Source organism: Malurus melanocephalus, unplaced genomic scaffold (genome assembly GCF_030028575.1).
Source record: "Malurus melanocephalus ecotype Western Australia unplaced genomic scaffold, MMel_1.1 scaffold_13, whole genome shotgun sequence".
Lineage (NCBI taxonomy): Eukaryota > Metazoa > Chordata > Aves > Passeriformes > Maluridae > Malurus > Malurus melanocephalus.
In genome coordinates this window covers 1,470,769-1,491,081 of record NW_026623245.1, presented here as the reverse complement: position 1 = coordinate 1,491,081, position 20,313 = coordinate 1,470,769, and the positions used below count along the sequence as shown (strand labels likewise).

General features: G+C 39.4%; 1 protein-coding gene across 1 annotated transcript in view; it reads left to right on the top strand.

The window, feature by feature from the left end:
* CCDC88A (coiled-coil domain containing 88A) overlaps window positions 1–20,313 on the top strand; it is a 62,351-nt gene that overhangs the window by 30,869 nt on the left and 11,169 nt on the right. Inside the window, exons 12-25 of the mRNA XM_057382229.1 lie at window positions 409–553; window positions 1,172–1,356; window positions 2,737–2,874; window positions 4,981–6,051; window positions 6,478–6,605; window positions 9,409–9,550; window positions 10,132–10,308; window positions 10,816–10,977; window positions 13,386–13,663; window positions 13,825–13,968; window positions 14,486–14,672; window positions 15,050–15,195; window positions 15,769–15,861; window positions 16,057–16,271. Of these exons, the coding sequence (XP_057238212.1) occupies window positions 409–553; window positions 1,172–1,356; window positions 2,737–2,874; window positions 4,981–6,051; window positions 6,478–6,605; window positions 9,409–9,550; window positions 10,132–10,308; window positions 10,816–10,977; window positions 13,386–13,663; window positions 13,825–13,968; window positions 14,486–14,672; window positions 15,050–15,195; window positions 15,769–15,861; window positions 16,057–16,271 (3,211 nt within the window). The remainder of the gene's footprint in view (window positions 1–408; window positions 554–1,171; window positions 1,357–2,736; window positions 2,875–4,980; window positions 6,052–6,477; window positions 6,606–9,408; window positions 9,551–10,131; window positions 10,309–10,815; window positions 10,978–13,385; window positions 13,664–13,824; window positions 13,969–14,485; window positions 14,673–15,049; window positions 15,196–15,768; window positions 15,862–16,056; window positions 16,272–20,313) is intronic.

Genomic DNA, 20,313 nt, shown 5'->3' with positions numbered 1-20,313 from the left:
AGAAGAAATACTATGATAAATGCAGAAAATCATTAATGAGAGCCATAGGATCAATATTTTGATGTGAAGATCATCAGTTGTCACTTAAATACTGTTTTTATCCCCTATTCTTACTTCCCTGATATTTGGAGAGAAGTAAACTTTGGAAGAACGAGAAGTGGTTGCTGTAGGTTATGAGAAGAGGTTCTTTGTTGTAATCTTTTTTATTAGTTGTTACTGTTCCCTTCAGAGTTCTCCCAACTTTTGCCAGTTCCTCCACATCTCACTGTATCAGCAAATCTCAAAAAGCACTTTGCCCCTTCCCTGTGGCAGCATAATAAAGATAAAATAATGTAGGTATTAATAGACAATAGGTAATAAAATGCTTTGCACGTATTGAGACTTTTAACTTGTGAAATAATTTTCAAGGAGCGTGATATGGACAGAAAGAAGATTGAGGAGCTTATGGAGGAAAATATGACCCTAGAAATGGCTCAGAAGCAGAGTATGGATGAATCTTTGCATCTTGGCTGGGAACTTGAGCAGATTAATAGGACTACTGAACTTTCTGAAGGTAACCATATTAAGACTTGCAAAGTGGTGAGATAGGGAAATTGAAATCTCAGAGCATTAGGAAATTAAATGTCCTGATTTCTAAGTGCAGAGTGTGTTGTCCTCTGGAGAGATTCCCATGTATCCATGGAGATACAGCCTACATGAAAAGCCTGTTCTTGTGATTCTTGTTGAGGTAAATTGTGCTGTAAACCCCATAAATACCTTGAATTTACATTATTTTGCCATTCAGATATCTCTGCTCTGCATCACAGATCATGCTTCTTCTTGCTTTGCTGTTCTCAAGGTTAAGGAGTAATTGTTAGTGCTGTGGTAAAAATTTTGATTCTTCCAATATAAAACGCTTGGACAAACACTGGATCCCATGTAAAACACTTCTGGAAATTAAGATACATGTCCTGGGTTATGAGAAATGAATTTGTGCTGTAATGAGGAACATTGGGAGAGTAGAACATATTTTAATTTCCAGCATTTCTAATCTTAACCAGCTCTGGTCACTAAGAAGGCATTGGAGGGACCTTCAAAAGCTGCTAAATTCCCTAAGTTAAAAATTCAAAGTCCCAAGAACTCCAGGTAATAAGTCACCTTTTGTTTCAGTAATGGTGTTTTTCTCCTGCAGTGCCCCAGAAATCATTGGGCCATGAAGTGAATGAGCTGACATCCAGCAGGTTACTAAAACTGGAAATGGAAAACCAAAGTTTGCTGAGGACTGTGGAAGAACTGCAGAGTGCAGTGGACTCTGTGGAAGGCAGCAGTTCAAGGATTCTGAAAATGGAAAAAGAAAACCAAAGACTTAGCAAGAAGGTAATGGTCAGGGTGTGCTTGGATTGTGTGAGAGCTGCCTCATGTTCTTTGYTATTTTCTTTCTAAAGGGTTATTTTATGAACTGCTGTTATTTTGGGTGAAATATTGCAAGGGTCTAAATGGTGTTATAGTGTTTTTAAGTTTATGGTAAAAAATAAGACCACCTCRAAGAGGTTTGTTTTTCTCTTTGGTTTTGCTTGTGTATTGATGTATGAGTGTGATCTGTTTATTCAGAAAGGTCTTAGACCAGTTGAGGAGGAAAAATACTAAAATATTGGGGATGTGATGAGTCATGAGAGTAGTTTAGAATACTGGAGAACATKAATTTTGGTAAATATGGAGCAGGACAAAGTGTTTCTGCCGAGGTGAAGAGTGAGTGATGAGTCTGAGCTGCAAACTTGGTCCTGTGTCCTCATTTTAGCTGAGGAAGTAGAAGGTGGGTCAAGGAATTGATAAGCAAGAGTGGAGTTTGTCAGKTTTAACTGTGCTGTTCTACTGTATTTTACTCTTCAAATTCTGTGTATCAAATAGAATAATTTACTCAGTGGTATTTATAGAGGATAAAAATTGGAAAAAAAGCACCCAAACCCAGGGACTAATTGCAGTGGAAGGAAAATGTCTAAAGTTCCTGAAATAGCTTTGACTTCAGCAGCCATTTAAGGTGAAAGACTATTCTTAGAGTGGGTAAGAGATAATTAAAAAAAAAGTAAATTAAAGAAATCCCTTCTGTATTCCATAGTTCCATGAGTTTTCTGATCCCTAAGAAGGTGGTGTTTTTTGGAGCAGCCTCTGTGCTGTGGCTGAAAGGTAGCTGGGAGGTGCAAAAGAATGGAATAGGTGTGAGAAGCACACACAGATCATTCAGGTCAACTTGTTACAACTTAAATGTAACAGATAAATCATGTTCGGGTGTTCTAAAATTTAAATAGTTTTGCTCTCTGCAATTTGGATCCATTTGACAAAACAAACCCATATATTTAATACCCAAGGGATCATCTTAATTATCTCTTGAAATAGTTAAGTAAGATCAAACAACATTCAACCTTCCTAAGTTAAAAGTGTCTTGGAGGAGCAGTATAAATCTCACTAAAATGGAATTTTAAGARAAAAAGAAGGTGCTCGAGGAAATACCCAGAGCCTGAGAAAATCTGACCCTTTTTTTTATGCTAAAGTACTTTGTAGATACAGCATTCTGAGCCAGAGAGAAAATTCTGGCAGAAGTAAATGTATTCCCAGAAGAAATTAATGTTTCAATTAAAGATTAGAAAACTGTTTTATTCTTTCCCTTAAGCTTCTTTATTCATTTCTATAGGGGTGCCTTCAACCCATCTAAGAGTGTAATTTTTAAGTATATTTTAAAACTTTTGTTTCTCTTCCCAGCTTGAAGAGCTGGAGAATGAAATTAGCCAAGAGAAACAAAGTGTTCAGAACAGTCAAAATCAGAATAAAGATTTGATGAAAGAAAAAGCACAGCTTGAAAAGACACTTGAAGCACTTCGAGAGAACTCCGAGCGACAAGTAAGTAACAGAATCAAAAGTTTTAATGCTACTTTGTGCTCTGTTGGTCTCCTTTTGTAGGATTTTACAGGCATAAAGGGATTGTAAATGTAGRGGATTTGCCAAAAAGAACATTTCGGCAGGAAAACAGCTTTTCTGAGACCTGCAGCCAGTGAGAGACGTGACTCATTTTTGACTGGGGCTTTACTGTTGGGTTTAGAATTTTTTGATGTTTCTAACGCTCCTGTGGCTTCTGTGGGCATCTGCTGGAGTTGCTTGGAGGGTGTAGCTCAGCCAGGAGAGAAAATTGGAACTTTGGAGGGGAGCCAGACACCTCCCAGAGGAGGAGAACAGGTCCCAGGCAGCTGAGCAGTGCTTGGARTAATGTTGGAGAATTGATGAGAATTCCATCAGCCTTGGGTCCAGCTCCATAATCCTGSCCTGCACTGGAATGGGTTCCTGCTGTGACTACCTGGATTTTTTTGTGGCTGCCAAAAACTGGCATCTGAGTCTTGGTAAAAGATAAAAGATGTACCTGTGCCTGCTGGACACTGGCACTTTCTGAGGTGCCTGCAGAGCAGACAGGTGGAGGGCAGCTAGCAGGAAAAAGAATTGTGGAAACTTCTGGAAATCACAGATTTGGGATTTGAGTCCTTCAGAATTAGAACTGTAGCTCTCTTCTATAATTTATAAATTTTAGTTATACTCTGATGACATTGCCATTTATTTTAATTTGAAGCACAGTATTTTGAAATACAGAATATTGTATTTCAGGAAATGCTGAGGATGTTTAAAGRCCCTATTTAATCAGTAAATTAAATTCCAGAAGGAAGAAAAGGAAAAAAAAAGAAACAAAGTTTGGCATGGAAAGTTTAATTTCATTTAAAGATATATATCTTGTTTTAGGACTGATATTTCAGTGGAACTATTTCTGCTTAAAATAACGTACTTAAGGCGTCATGGGTCAGCACTGTCTTTCATATGTCTTAAAAAATTCTGTGCTGAAGCTTTCTGGAGTCAATTGTGTGGGGTTCATTTGATCTCATCAAAAGTTCTGGAGGCGTTTATCAGGATTTTTTTGAAACTGGGATTAGAGAACCAGAATTCATGGAAGGTAATTCAGTGATGTGCCAGGTGCTCCAAAGTTGTGTTTTTAGACACCTGTTAATGAATTTCTGGTGAATATTCCAGAGCAGTTTGTCATTGCTGGAAGCAGAGCTGCAGATCTGTAATTAATAATTCTATTCAGATTTCCCTATGAAAGAACAGCCTATAATTTTCTCAGTCTGTTTTTCATTGCAAGCAGSACTTTTGCTTTTCTCCAAAACAGTTTATTGTTGAAACATCCCTTACACTGGGTTATTAGTGTACACTTAAATATTGATCCAAACAGTTTTACTGAATTTTGCTCTCTGGTGTTACATGCCCAAATAATTCCAGATGATTTGGAGCAACGCAAAAAGCCAAGAAATACTAAAAATTAAGGTGTAAGTTCTGCCGTTATCCTGGAGGTAGATCTGGGAATATGTTTCCTAGGAAAATAATTCTAATATTACTTAATTTCTCTGAAACTGGTTTGGAGCAGAATATCCAAGGGTTCTTCTAAACTCAGAAACCAGTGTAACTTTGATGTGTTTCTTCTCAAATTGTTGTTGACTGTGATCAAGATTACCTCATATCCCACCCATCACCTCTACTTTTTCCAAATGAAACAAAGACATTTTTGTGGCTCCCACACCTCCCTCTGTCTCAGGTTTGGTTTAGAACTTGCCAGCAGTCCTGTTCTTTGTGGACACACAGCTCTGGAAATTACAGAGAGAAAAAACAATCTAAATGCATAAACAGAAATGAAAATTAAATTACGCTAAGAAATAGGTAGAGCTTTGTTTTGAATTGTGCATTATTAGTTTGGGAGTTATGTTTATTAAAATTCAAGGGGAAGAGATTTGAAGGTTTACTTTGTTGTCAAACTTGAAATCATGTTTGTAATTCTTCAGATAAATACTAGCAGAACACAAGAATTTTTTTAATTTATATTCATATCATAGTATCTTTCAGTTTATATATGGAGGCAGTTCCTTGTTGGCATGTTGATTCACCAGTTTCTCATTTTTCTGCCCAAATTAGATTAAACTCTTAGAACAAGAAAATGAGCACTTGAATCAAACTGTGACTTCTTTAAGGCAGCGCTCACAGATCAGTGCTGAGGCRAGAATGAAAGAAATTGAAAAGGAAAACAAAATCCTGCATGAGTCTATCAAAGAGACCAGCAGTAAGTTAAATAAGATTGAATTTGAAAAAAAACAAATCAGGAAAGAACTGGAACACTACAAAGAGAAAGGGGAGAGGGCAGAAGAATTAGAGAATGAGCTGCATCGTCTGGAGAAGGAAAATGAGTTATTACAGAAAAAAATCACTAACCTAAAAATCACTTGTGAGAAGATCGARGCCTTAGAACAAGAGAACTCTGACCTGGAGACAGAGAACAGAAAGCTGAAAAAAACCTTGGATAGCCTAAAAAACCTCACTTTTCAATTAGAATCCTTAGAAAAGGAGAATTCCCAACTCGATGAAGAAAATTTAGAGTTACGAAGGACAATTGAATCCTTGAAGTGTACAAGCATTAAAGTGGCACAGTTACAATTAGAAAACAAGGAGCTGGAGAGTGAAAAGGAGCAACTTAAAAAAAGCCTTGAACTCATGAAAGCCTCTTTCAAGAAGACGGAACGCTTGGAAGTCAGTTACCAAGGCCTGGACACAGAAAACCAAAGGCTACAGAAAGCCCTGGAAAACAGCAATAAGAAGATTCAGCAATTAGAGAGTGAATTACAAGATTTAGAGTCTGAAAATCAGACCCTGCAGAAGAACTTGGAAGAGTTAAAAATTTCTAGTAAGCGCCTGGAGCAGTTGGAAAAGGAGAATAAGTTGTTAGAACAAGAGACTTCTCAACTGGAAAAGGATAAGAAGCAGCTGGAAAAGGAAAATAAAAGGCTTCGACAACAAGCAGAAATTAAAGATAGTACTTTAGAAGAAAACAATGTAAAAATTAGTAATCTGGAAAGGGAGAATAAATCTCTGTTTAAAGAAATTGTTGTGTATAAAGAGTCGTGTCTACGCCTGAAAGAATTGGAAAAGGAAAACAAGGAGCTGGTGAAAAGAGCTACCATTGATAAGAAAACCCTGGTCACTTTGAGAGAGGTAAAAACAGAGGAATTTCCATTCCCATCATAATCTCTTCATAATGTACAGGAATTATATCTCTGTTTCTGATTTGGGTTTTTTTCTGCTTTAATCTGTGTACTATTAGCACCTTTATTCATTAGATGATCAAAATTTCTGTTATCATAGTCATGARAAGAAGAATATCAACGTGTTGCTGAAACATTTCTCCTTCACTGTTGTGTGCTAGACCAAATTTAAAGGGAAATTCTACAGCACAATGAAACCATAYTTTAGTTACAATGTAAGATCTGATACAGCTGAAAGGTGACAACTTGAAGGAGAGTTAAAGATGAATTATTCAAGTCATGTAGTGATACAACACCCTTGTCTCAGCATTCCTAGAACTAAGGCTACATTATTTTATTTCTTTGAAAATACTGACTGTAGCTTTTTCTGTGCAAGGACTTGGTGAATGAGAAATTGAAGACTCAACAGATGAACAATGATCTAGAAAAACTTGCCCACGAGCTTGAAAAAATAGGTTTGAACAAGGAGCGTCTCCTGCACGATGAACAGAGCAGTGATGACAGGTGAGAATGGCAAGGCCTTGCTGACAGAGACGACAAATGGGGGTCTTTTTTATTCATAAAGTGGTTTTACAGCATGGTTTTGTGCATACTCTTAGATTTTTTTAGGCACACTCATAGACCCAAAATGGAATTTGGTATTTTTGGAAATTAATTAGATAGCTGATGTGCTGTTACATTCAGCTGACTGTGACAGTGAGTTGCCACTTTTTGTTGCTAAGAGACTCATTGAAGTGTGTCAGGAGATACAGTTAATTATAATTAACATGTTTTATGCTCTAGTCAGCAGCAGCAACAGTAGCAGTAAAAGATAATTAGCTCAAAGTGGKTTTTTTTTCCTTTTTTGACTGCCTGTCTGACACAAATGGCTTTTATCACATAGTGATTACCTTAAACTGTCTCACTTTTTCCTTGCRACTATTTCCTTCTAATTTTTCCTTCCTAAAGGAAGCTGCATTCTCACTTCCCTGTCTGGGAAGTATCCAGTGYTTGAGTGTCTCCAGAACTTGGTAGTGGCTCCATCACTCCTCCACACCTGCCATTGGAAAGCAGCTGCTGCCCTGACATCTGTTTCCTCTGCTGTGTTTTCCTCCTCTGTCTTATCCTGCAGGGATTTAGGGGAATTGGTGACAGGAGTAAAGCAGACTAGTGTGGGCTTCTAGCCAAGCTTTACTTCCCAGTGCTGTTCTGCTGTCATCATCTGTTATTCCAAGTGATTGTCACGAGCATGGAGATTGATCTGAGGCCYTCTGTGTCAAAGGAAAAACCAAGTAACACTTGGGGTTTTAATCCGGCTTTCCTTTCCCAGTGCTCTCTTACTGGGGTGCTGTCAGAGTCCTGTGGATAAATGTATTACCACTTCTTGTTTTATGCTGGTGTTTTTCATCTGCATTTCTCAGCTTCCAGATGAGTTTGGGAGAAGAACTTCAGCTGGTTGGATTTTGTCTGATTTAAGCATTTCTGTGTTCCATAGAGCACTTGATAAGCATTTGGTATGTCCTTAGGTGAATATAGCCAACAAAAAAACACTTGTCCTTGATCCAAGGTCAAGCTTAAACTTAGGTGAAATCCAAATGGAGCAACATTTAATCAAGTTTAATCAAGATTGGAAGTGGTTGGGCTCTGCTGTGAGCTTGAGCTTCTTCCCAAGCTCCATGTAGGGCTGGAGATTCATGAAAGGGCATTGTTTGTTTTCAAAGTGAAGACTTGGGTTGGTTTGAAATTTTGCTGTGCCGATATCCTGCCTTTCCATTGTTCTGAATTTTTTCATTCATCCCAAAGATGCCTGGATTGCTTTCCTTGCATAACAATGCATAGGTGAGGCAGTTCTTTCATCAGGCCTGTAAAGAGGGGATTTTCATTATGGGCAAAATGGCTTCCCAGTGTAGTTTTTCATCTGCCTCTGTCATTTTGAAGATGGAAGTTAAAAATGTACCGTTTTTCTCTGCCTGATTGGAAAGAGTTGCTTGTGGTTTTTGATGAATGATGTTGGTAGCACTTCAGTGTTTCTGTTGAGGTCTGAACTGGCCACATTTTAGGAGTTAACTTTGAAGCGCTTTCCATTTTTTCTTGCCTTCTAAATGTCTGCAGTCCTTGGTCAGATGTATGGATTTTGACTTTGAATCCGAAATACTCAACTTGCACTTGTATTAAAATATTTGTACCATCTTTCATTGTTGAAAATGAAAGTGGATATTGGGATCTGCTATTAYTCTTTTTCTTCATTTATTTTCTGTGTAAYTGTGTAACWTTTCAGTTACAGCAATTACTTRTAGCCAAATAAATCYGTGCKTCRGTTCAAGAAGGTGAAATACTGTATATTCTCCTAGTCATAGGCTGCCTACTATTCTGTAAATCCTTGGGAATTAGTTGTCATATCTTAAAATCTAGGATTCTCATCCTGCTGCATGATGCTACTGGACAGCTTTCTGCTTATTAATTCTCTTCCCATTGGTCTTCTGCTCCATTTCCTGACTGGATCTGATGCCGTTGTCCATTCTGGAGTCTCCTGCAGTTTATTCCCTTCACTAAACTGATGGATCCTTCAGCAGCCAGGATTAGAAAGGGGGATATCAGTGGTTTGGTTTATTTTATCCAACTGCGGGGAGGAGAGAGATGTTTTCAAGATTCTGAGCCACACACAGGGACTGAACTGCTTAGAAGTGATTAATGAGAGTGGGTTTCAGTATTTTCCATACAGGACACACAGTTCTAAATCAAAACAGTTTAATTTGACCACTTTTCTCCCAAATGGGCAGTTTGGGGGGTTTAGGTACCCTGCAATATCGTGAATATGGTTAAAAATGGAAGCTTTGCATATCAAGGGTGGCAGCAGTCTTAAAATATCAGCAGCTGGGCTGAGCGAGCAATTTGCACATTGATGCATCAAATGAGTGTGCACCTGCACAGTCCTGTGCTCCAGCTCCTTCCCTGTCCTCCCCTTTGGAGCTGGCAGGAAATAGGAACTGATGAAAATCTTGCTCTCCAAATACTTCACATTCTAATTGAGTTCAGGTCCCCGCTGGATTCGCTGGAGTGGAGCCAGAAGGAGGAGTGCAGGCACCACACACTAATGATGCAGAGAAACCATCACCCCTCTGGTGTGCCTGAACAGGGCTTTTTGTGTGTCTTAACATGTTTTAAAAGAAAGTAAGAGTCAAAAATGGTTTTGACAACCATCCTCTGGTTATTTTGTGAATGCTGAGGTATCTCTTGAATGTAGCTATGAGATTGTTATAGAACATTTTAGAATTTAAATACCTTAAATAATTATTTGAAATACAGACTTRTTTTTGTTGCTGACCAGTAGGTACAAGCTTTTGGAGTCCAAATTAGAATCTACGCTCAAGAAGTCTCTGGAAATAAAAGAAGAAAAAATTGCTGCTTTGGAGGCTCGTTTAGAAGAATCAACAAATCTGAACCAGCAGCTGCGTCAGGAACTGAAAACAGTAAGGAAAATGACATTTTTCTGTAAGATTGAATGACTCCTATATGAGCTGTTGTTATTTCCATACTTTCTGGATAAAACTGCAAAAAATGGGCATCATTCAGGTAATAGRAAGTAGGACAAAGGTGTGAATGCTTTTAAGACTCCGTTGAAATCATATGAAAAGTTTTTGAGTTTATTCGCTGGCCATGAAAACATCWACTGGATAAATAACCTGGAGTTGATTTGATTTGGGATGACATTTCCAGTTACATTTTCTGACCTACCTTGGTAGATTGGTGTGAAAAAGGAAATGCTGATCACCCTGGTTGTAGGATTTTAGTATAAAAGTTGGGGGATACRGTTGAAAGCACTGAAGTTAAATAGAAAGGAGAGGTCTCCTGGTTTTTGGGGTTAAGCTATCCATATCCATAAATAATTTGTGCACTATTCCCTTAAACATGTACTAAAACCAAATTTGCAAATACAGTAACAGYACTTGCTGTTCTTTGAGAAAAGGCAGGTCAGGTAATAAATTAATGAATTAAGATATMTAAGATGGAAAATTCTAAACCTAACCTGAGTTGTCTTAAATAATTCCAGGTGAAGAAAAACTATGAAGCTCTCAAGCAAAGACAAGAAGAGGAAAGGATGGTTCAGAATTCACCTCCAAGAAGTGGAGAAGAAAATCCATCTGTCAATAAGTGGGAGAAAGAAAACCAGGAGACTACTAGAGAATTATTGAAAGTTAAAGATAGATTAATCGAGGTGGAAAGAAATGTAAGATGTGTTTTAATTATGATTCTTACGGCAATTATTTGTGGTGAGCTGTTCCAATAATGCAAMTGAGGGTGCTGTTAAGACACTTTAATTTATCACCTTGTTTCCATCCCAGGCAGAATCTGAATTAAATACAGGTTATGTAGCAGCTGGATTCTGCTCTGTGGGATGCCATAAAGCACTKGACAGGCATTTAAAAAGGAAATGTGAAAACCTGAATTTGCCCTTTTGAATCTGCAGCTCACTCTCCAATCCCTAATATATAATCCCTATTTACATGAGTGTTGGAGGTTTCACCCCTGTTTCTCTGTAGGTGCAACATCCATTACCTGTTTTTTTCCAGTGACAAATGCTCGAATGTGTGTTACTTTGTTCTGCAGTTTTATCTCACCCTGTAAATCTCTGCACAGTCCTGCCGCTTTGTATAGTCTGAAAAATATTCTGTTTTATCTTGGGAGTTCATGGATGAGCTGTGAACTGAGGTTTTGTGTGATTTTAAACCCCCAGAATGCGACRCTGCAGGCGGAGAAGCAGGCGCTGAAAACGCAGGTGAAGCAGCTCGAGACACAGAGCAATAACCTGCAGGCCCAGATCCTGACCCTGCAGAGACAGACTGTGTCCCTGCAGGAGCAAAACACAACTCTGCAAACTCAGAATGCCAAGCTGCAGGTAATGCTTCCTTATTTTGCYTTCAAAAATAAAATTAAAGGGGTTTTCTTCCCGAAACTTAAAATACGTTGTTATCATTAGCTTTAAAGTCACATTTTGCTTCCTGGAGAGACATGGGAAAGAAGGTGATGKGAAAATAATTTGCACTCAGCAGTCAAATAATAGTTTGTTTGGTGATGAATAATTACACTTTTAGAAATTGGTTTTAATCCTTCATATTTGTGTAGTACAGAATCTTGGCTTTATAATTCAGAGTAGAATATTCACTTACCTAACCTTCCAAGATTGTTTGGTTTTTTAATTTTATTTATACATCTAAATTAGGTCAAGGAAGTAGTGTGTCCAAATATATCCAAATAAATTTGGTCTGTTTTTATAAACATTAAAAAAGAAAGAAAAAAATTAAAAAGAGGAAAAAAAAACAGTAAAGCCATACCTAAAAGAAAAATCAAGATACTTTTAATATTCTATACTTGAAATATAGAATATTAAAAATATTTTGAAAGCTACATAAATATGTGAAGACTGAATTAAATAATTCAGAGGCAATAAAAAAGATAATGTGTGACAATGGAAATTATAAAAATGGTTGTCCCYAGAGTCTTACAGCTCTTCTGGCCAAAATTCAGATGCTGTCCTTATAGTTTAGTAGGGTCATTAAATAGATACTTTTTTCTTTAGACATAAAGTCGTCTTTTTAATGGATTTAATGCTTTTTGCTGTTCTAAGAATTGAAGTCCTTAAAGACAGGATAAAAGCTCCGCAATGAAGTACAAGTAGTAAACAGTGTCAGAAAGGATGAAGGGTTGTTGGATATCAAGATGTCAAGGACTGTTTAAATAAAACAAATAATGGATTTGATGAGCTCCTGGAGTCTCCTGGCTCTTCCTGGAAAGCAGAATGTTGTTGTCCCACAGATGCACTTTGCTGCTGCCACGCTGAAATGTCATTAGAGCACAGCACTCCAATAAAACAGGACCTTGGTGCACGCCCTGTGCCTCATCTGGTTGTTAAAAACCAGTGGATATGGCATGGAAATATCCGATTTAACCAGATGAGAGTAGATTGCTGGGCTTCAGAGCTTTCTGYGTACTTTGTAATTCCATTCATCAAAAAAACCCAGAAGTATCTGTATAGTTCCTTTTTTGCCTCATGCCCAGCAGCACAGGCTTTTCCTCTGTAGCAAGACAATTTTCCATGAACTGCAAGTCCRAGTGGAAGTTGAAATATGTGTAGGAAAATCAGAGYGATGAACTGTTGGCTAAATCTGTAGTGCAGACTGAGCTGCTCTACCTGGACTGTGCCAAAACTGTTCTTGGGCAACTGATTCTTCTCTTCCTCCTGATACCCATAAAGAGCAGCCAAGGGAAAGGATGTCTGAAAAGGTGACTGGGAATTCTGGCCTAACCAAACTCGGGATTCAGCCTGGGAAGTTTCCCAGCACACCCATGCGATCAGACATGACTTCATTTCCAGTGAAAGGTTCAGCTTTCTCATTTGCAACAAAGAACACTGCAGTTCCAACAGGAAGGGATTTGTTCCCTGGTAACAGCAGGAACTGGAGTGAGAGATGGAATTTTTTTTCCTTAATAGATACCCCGAGGGTATTAGAAGCCTCAGTAGTTTGTGGTTTTCATCTCTTGAACAGGAAAGAGAAGGAAATTGGTACCYGTCAGGTGACAAGCATCAATTCTTTAAGATATCCAAGGATTAAATTGGGTTAATCTTTCCAGAGGCATGAAAAGTGAAGTTGGTGGCTGTTTGGGGTTTTTTWAATTTGTCTAATATTGAAAGCTTTTGTAAATTATTACACATTAATACTAGTCTGACATAATTGTTGGAGAACCAGTACTGTTCCGCAAAAGAGCACCAGACAGAACATGGGTAGATCTTTCCAGGAGCTGTTATTTATTTCCCTCTCTCTGTTAAATGGTTGCTCCTGTTGGAATTCTCATKGTAAAAGGATGTGTGGATACCATAAAGATTTCATTATGACAGTACAGATTTTTTTTAATCCGTAAATCTCTATGCTTGTATGAAAGTTCTTTTTATTTTAGTCATGTCACAGATTTGACTTTTATTAGGATCACTGGTGATCCATTTCTCTAGGATATTTTGATGCTAGAGGAAAATGGCGCTGTCAGCAAGGTAACGCTTTAACAGATATTGAACAGTAAATAATAATTTGATCCATCCCTGTCAATTTAATCACATGCTTCGATGACTTCTTGTAATACTGCTATAAAAATATTCTTGGAATGTTTTGGATTGGAGCTGTCTGCTGGGATATAAGAAAAGGTTGTCAGTGGAACAAGAAGAGTCATGAAGGTGCAAAGGGTTAAACCCAAGAGAATAAGTATTAAATAGGTGATAAAATAATGCAGGCTATGTAATGTTTCTGGCTGCAGGTTGAGAATTCCACGCTGAACTCCCAAAGCACATCCCTGATGAACCAGAACGCCCAGCTGCTGATCCAGCAGTCAGCCCTGGAGAACGAGAACGAGTGCGTGCTCAAGGAGCGCGAGGACCTGAAGGCGCTCTACGAGGCCCTGCTCAAGGACCATGAGCGCCTGGAGCAGCTGCACGAGCGCCAGGCAGCCGAGTACGAGTCCCTCATTGCCAAGCACGGCAGCCTCAAATCTGCACACAAAAACTTGGAGGTGGAGCACAAGGACTTGGAGGACAGGTAAATTCTGCCATTCAGCAAAAAACACTGTAATAAAATGATGGTAGGATGAGTGAAACCAGCATCAAAGATTTTAACTTCAGCAGAGGCCACTTGATCAAAATTCCTTTGATTTTTTGTCATTCCACAAAAAGAATAGTGAATATTGTCTTTGCTTGTAGGTACAATCAATTGCTGAAACAGAAAGGGCAGCTGGAAGAACTGGAGAAGGTTCTCAAGACAGAGCAGGACAAAATGCTGCAGCAAAGTGAGAAACATGAAACTGTGGCAGCAGAATRTAAAAAACTTCGTGATGAAAATGAAAGGTAAAGAGAACTCTTGCACCTGAGCATGTGCCAGTGCAGCCTGACCAAGTGTTGTGTTTCTTCACATTTCTTAACACGTGGTGCTTCAATACCAAATGCTCATCATCCCRCAAAAATAATCATTATATCCAGTGGGACTAAGGGACATGGCAGGGGCCAGGAGGGACACAGGGAGCCCAGGAATGGATGTATGTAACCTCCATGATTTGCCAGAGTTTAGGCCATTCCTGTGTTGGCAAGAAATCCTGGCTGTTTTATAAGGTTCTTTTACTTTGAAAAGTGAAATCTTAAAACTCGTTGTGAGGGGAAGACCTTGCTTTGTATTTAAATATACAGTGTTTGGCTCAAATGCAGAACACATCCTTAGGAAAATTAGGCTGGGATAACTTACCTATAGTATGTGATATTAAGGAATTTGTAAATGTATTTTATGGAGTAGTTGGAAATGTCATGTTTCAGAGGAATGTGGGTAACAAATTCATTTTGAGTAYTCTTTGATGGTGTCTTTGCATCCCAGGCTCACTCACACATACAGTCAGCTCCTGAAGGAGAATGAAGTGCTCCAAACTGACCACAAGAATCTGAAAACATTATTGAACAATTCCAAACTGGAACAAACACGATTGGAAGCAGAGTTTTCCAAACTCAAAGAACAGTACCAGCAACTGGATATYACATCAACAAAACTAAATAATCAGTGTGAGGTATGTGGGAATTTTGCTGTTTGTTATGGCTGGAGTCATTGGAATATTTATATCACTGTATTTGTAGGTTCATAAAATCATATGAAGTGCTGGAGAATCAGTCATTTAGTTTATAGCTAATGAAGTGGATCCAAAGACTAATTAATTTGCCTGCTGTACAGGCAATACAAAATTTCAGGYTCATATTTATTAGGGAAACTGGTTTGAATTATTTAAAGCATGAAAGAGGCTTTTATCAGTTGATTCGTGATTTGATTTTGTGTTTGGTTTGASTCTCAGAATCCCTCTATAGACCTAAATTTTCTTGATAATCTCGGTATCTGTATGTAAAATACACTCCCATATAAATGCATGGGCAATTTCATCTGTTTTAACAGCTGCTCAGCCAACTTAAAGGAAACCTGGAGGAGGAAAACAGACACCTGCTGGATCAAATCCAGACTTTAATGCTGCAGAATAGAACGTTATTGGAGCAGAATATGGAAAGCAAGGATCTCTTCCATGTAGAGCAAAGGCAATACATGTGAGTTGTGAAARCAGTGAAATCACTGTGATTAGGGCAGTGACAGTGCCTGTATTTTTTAAAAGTTTCCATTATATATAGATTTAACACGTGGTGCTGCTGAAATGTTTTTTTTAAAACAAGGATTCCAGTTGCAAATGTGAAGCAGGTAACTCAAAATATCAACATTGTATTTGTAGTTCCAAAGGACAAGTACAGTTCATTAGTGATGATGCAAGTCAAGAATAAAAATGCTGTTTATTCCTCAAAGAAGAGATTTGTAATCTAAACTTCTTTAGTGAACATGAAAGAAGAGAAAATGTACTCGTCTAAAAGACAGAGTACTTAATTTAAAAATGGGGAATGTGTGATAAGGGCAAATTGAATTTTTTTCTATTTTATATCAGAAAGTTAAGCCTAAGACTGATTGATTGTTTGCTGTATCTCTTGCTTTTTCAATAAGAAACAAATGTTATATAAGAATTCCTCACAAAAGGTGACAATTTTCAGATAACAGATTCCCRTAGGAACATCCTGCCCACGCACCCTGTGTACGCTTTTGAAGCATAAATTATCATTAATTTCTGTTTGCAGTGACAAACTAAATGAATTGAGGCGCCAGAAGGAGAAACTGGAGGAGAAGATAATGGATCAGTATAAATTTTATGAGCCATCTCCACCAAGAAGGTACTGATGAACATRATGTAAAAATAAAATACAGCTCTAAAGCACAACAAGCCTGTTCTGTTCCCACTGAAAATTGAGGTTCCYTTACATTCAGGGGAACAGAATCAGTCTGTGTCTTGCATGAACATTAGGAGAATCTGCAGGCATAAGCAATGCATTACAAATGYAGTAAATGTGCTTTGTTACTGATGACAGAAGGGGCAACTGGATCACCCTGAAGATGAGGAAGCTGATCAAGTCCAAGAAGGACGGAAATCGTGAGCGCCTCAAGTCCGTGACGCTGACGCCTACACGCTCCGAATCCAGCGAGGGATTCCTGCAGCTGCCCCATCAGGACAGCCAGGACAGCTCCTCCGTGGGCTCCAACTCCCTGGAGGATGGGCAGACCCTGGGCACCAAAAAGAGTAGTAGTGAGTACTGCAAACCACTTCATTCCATCAATAAACCTCGACTAAATGTTGAAAGACTGTGTGTTCTGGAGGATTTGTAAAGATCATTTTTAAGTCTTTAGGAATGAAGCCTGAATTAATTTATTAAGGACAGAACTTCTTGCAAACTCCCTGGAGTGGTTGGGCAGAAYTAGTTTTGAGCATTTCTGTGTGTCTCAAAATGTAAATGTTAAAATACACTCACAGTGCCTGGGTAAGATGAAGCAGGCACTGGTACTGGGTCAGATGAGCAGGATTTGGGATAAAGCATCAGGTGTCACCACTAGGACCTTTTTTGTTTCTCCCTCTTGTCCCAGCATGACTCTTTCCCCTTGTCTTGGAAGTGTTTTCCAAGCTGTGGCTGTGCTAACATCCTTGAGTTGCTAAGAACACCTTCTGTCTGGAGGTGTTCCCCAAGCATCTCACAAAACCAACAGTGGAAAACGTTGCTAAATTTTGGATATGTAACGAGAACTGTTAATGTAGAAACACAACCTGTTAAAAAGATGGGAATTGTTACTGATCCTAAAATTGGAGTGAAGTGGCTGAGAGGGAGAATGAGGATTTACAGAAGTGTGATTAGATRTAGTATTCCAGATGCAGTTTGTTAACCTTGGAAGATATGATAGCCATCCCATTCGGGTGCCCATGAAATTTAAGGCCAGATTCTGTTTATTGTTATTTATTAGCTATATTTTTTGTTCTCTGCTTTTGGGATGAATCATAAACTGCCCAGTTTCTCACAACTTGAGAGAATTACAGCCAAATTATCAGGATGTAATGGTTCTATTTAATAACTATGCACCAAAAGCATTTTGGCTGTGCATGTAAAAGCATCAGAAAYCATGTGCATTAACAGTCACTTCCAGTCTTTGCACTACTGCTTTTAAATTTAATGTATTGAGTTTCAAAAGACAGCAGGTCTGGGGTTTGTGCCAGCTCTGAATTTGCTGTGTTAGAAATTATGACAGCCATTATGATGGGTTTTTTTTTTCTTCTATGCTTCTTGCAGAAGCTTAGTCAAAGTTTAAAACATCAAAAATTCTGTTTTAGGGAAAGTTAAAAAAAGATCTGTATTTTTTTAATAACTGAGGAAAATAGTTCAAAAGTACATTGTTGTTATTAACTTTTCCCTTTGGGAAGCTCAGCATTTTTCAGTGTAAGCTTCAAAACTGGTACTTTTAAACTTTTTTTGAAAGCAACTGTTGCTTTTACATCCCAACTGTGAGTGGTGTGGAATTGGGGAGTGACTGAAGCTGTCCTGGATGTGTGTCAGTGGAACTGAGTGTGCACGCTGTGGTTCAGCCCATCTGCATCTGTGTCAGCAATGTCATGTTCTGGAAGGGCTTTTCTGTGACAGTTTTCTTTGCATGATCCTTGGGACCTTGTAGTGTGCAGTTACCCTCCTGGGGTGCCACGGCTGCAGTTACGGTGGCTGAGCCTCTAAAGGGGTTTGAAGCTGTTCAGACCTCATTAATTTTCTACTCCATGGACCTTGTTCATGTTCCTCTTAATCCCAGTGTATTTATCCACAAACTGGAAGGGCTGATCTAATTCCGGATCTTAACCTTCCTCCATTACACATGTCGCCATGGAAACCAGAGTTTTGGAGAGAATTCGGATGCATTTTGTGCCAACTCAGCTCTGACAGTCTCYGAGACAGTTTGTGCCTCACAAAGCAGAGAGAATATCTCAGTGTGATGAGTGCTGGTTATGGTGTACATTTTCCAGTGTATTTCTTCTGCTCCTAGAGTGACTGTAAATCCTAAATCCCGTGATTTTGGGTCCTTTCTTTTTCATGGGAAGCAGTTTGGCAGTAACAGCTTCCACTGAAGGCGCTCCCGGAGAAAGCAAGTGTGTGAGTGCCACCTGTCTGTGCCAGCGCTCAGGTGTTGGAGCTCTCCATGCCAGCTGAAGGCAGCTCTGGCTCTGAGGAGTTCTGTGCCACCCTGATCTCCTGCATCTGGGAAAGGAGCTGTTCCAGCGGGAATTGCCGAGGTGAAACGTCCTGCGTGTCCTTGAGGAGGCAGGAGAAGGCAGCTCACCTTCCCTGGCATAAACCAGCAGTGTTCTCCTGAGCTGGAGGACTAAGTATCTGAGATCTCCAGGATATACAGGGTTTACAGCCCACATTCCCTGTCAGAGATACTGATTCCAAAAGTATTTGCTGTGTGACAGCTGTAGTTTCTCCTCTTTTGTGGGTGGTGATGAAGATTGTGTTTTCCCAACACAGGCCACTTTCTCACGCAAATGTTTCCAAGAGAGCTGTTATCTCYCTGGGAAAACGTGATCTTGGCACAAAAATCAGGTTACCCTGTTCTCAGAGAACACCACCTGAGGTCTCACAGCGTGCCCAAAGCCTGTGTSTGATCCCTCTGGGAAGGAGGGGGTGGCTGGATTGCAGTTGCTGTCCCAGCACAGGTTAATCCTGCAGGAGGAAGTGTGTGCTCCWGCCTGCAAGGTTTCACCTTGGCTTTTCATGCCTGCTGGAAGTACAGCCTCCTTCTTCCTGGGTACTACCTGCAAGTTATTATCGATAACCCCTGATGATCTGGTGAGTGCTGTGGATCTGACACCTGCTCTATGCAGAGCTTCTCCTTTTGACAAGACAGGACCGTTCTGAGTTTTTCCAGAGAAAACCCAAGGCAGGCAGAGGGGACTTTGGTTTGCTGTGGAGAAATACAGATACCCTTTGCTGGCTTCTGCTTAAGCCATTTCAGGGGATTAACAACTTCCCAAGGAATTAGGGCTGTCAGTAAACTGTCATCTCTACTAGGAACACCAGTAGCAGATATGCTGTGTCACAGAGGGAATAAAAGAACTGTTCTGGGCTCCATTTTCTAGTACCAAGGCATTTTAAAGATTTCTACCTCRTTTTCTTCTGTGCACGAACAGAACAATGTTAGGATTTTAATATAGAATTCCCCAGAGGATTTCAAGCAAGCAGGAGAGTTAGAAAATGGAAAGTTTCCTGCTCRGGAATTCGGGAATACTAGCCATTCATTGTCATTTCAGAAAGCAAGAAGGTGTTTATGGAATACTGAGAGTAGTTAATTTCTGCTKTAGCTCTGCCATTGCAGTATTAATTCCTATTACTATTCCAGGACATTCAGTGAGTTGAATTCTGTGCAGACATTACTCACCTGATTCCCCCTCCAAGCATTTTACCTTTCTGATGCAGGATTTCCAGGACGTCAGTGGTTGCAGGGGAGTTTTCTGGTGGACACGGTTGCTGAAAGGCATAAGCCAGCCCTTTTGGAGRTGATGTGTGTTAACAGACAGGAAGGACAGATGACTCAAAGGGTTCTTGAGCATCCTCTGCTTACTGTTTCATAAGATTAAGGAGTTTTTTGTTACAAAGGCTCAGTTATCTTCCATAAAGGATTACAGAGGGATGAGTTATTTTGTGTGTAAAGGATTAAAGAAGTTACAAAAGAATTGTGTGTCATCTGGATGACAAAAAATAGAAATGGAACAGAATGACCTCTTTGGTTAAATTGATTTGTGAACCTGTTCTTGTGGGTGCAGACACGGGAATAGCTGATGGAGAGGGAGGAATATTTCACTGCCAGGTAGCTCATGTGCACTTGTAAATGGTATATATGATATATATGCACTGCTCTGTAAACAGAACTGCTGTATGTCAGGCTGGGGGAGCAGGGGACACYTCCCAGAAGGGGCTGCAGAGACAGAAACCAGGCAGAGCATGGTCTGACAGACCTCCCTGCAGAAACCAGAACTGCTGCCATCTCTGCAGAACTCACCACTTGTGGGGAATTTCATCGTGTGTCTCCTTCTGGATCTTTACATGGTAGTTCCTTTACCTGGCATCAGCCCCCAAATTTACCCAAGGCAGGTCAGCAGTTCCTAATGCAGAGTTCCTGACTCCAAGGACAAGATTAACTCGTGACTTCCCCCTTCTCCCTCTTTTAATACTATTTGTAATTTTAACTCTGTAATTCTCCTGGTAGAATTTAACTCAGTTTTCCTTGGGCCCTCCCAAAATGTTACAGCAACACTCACA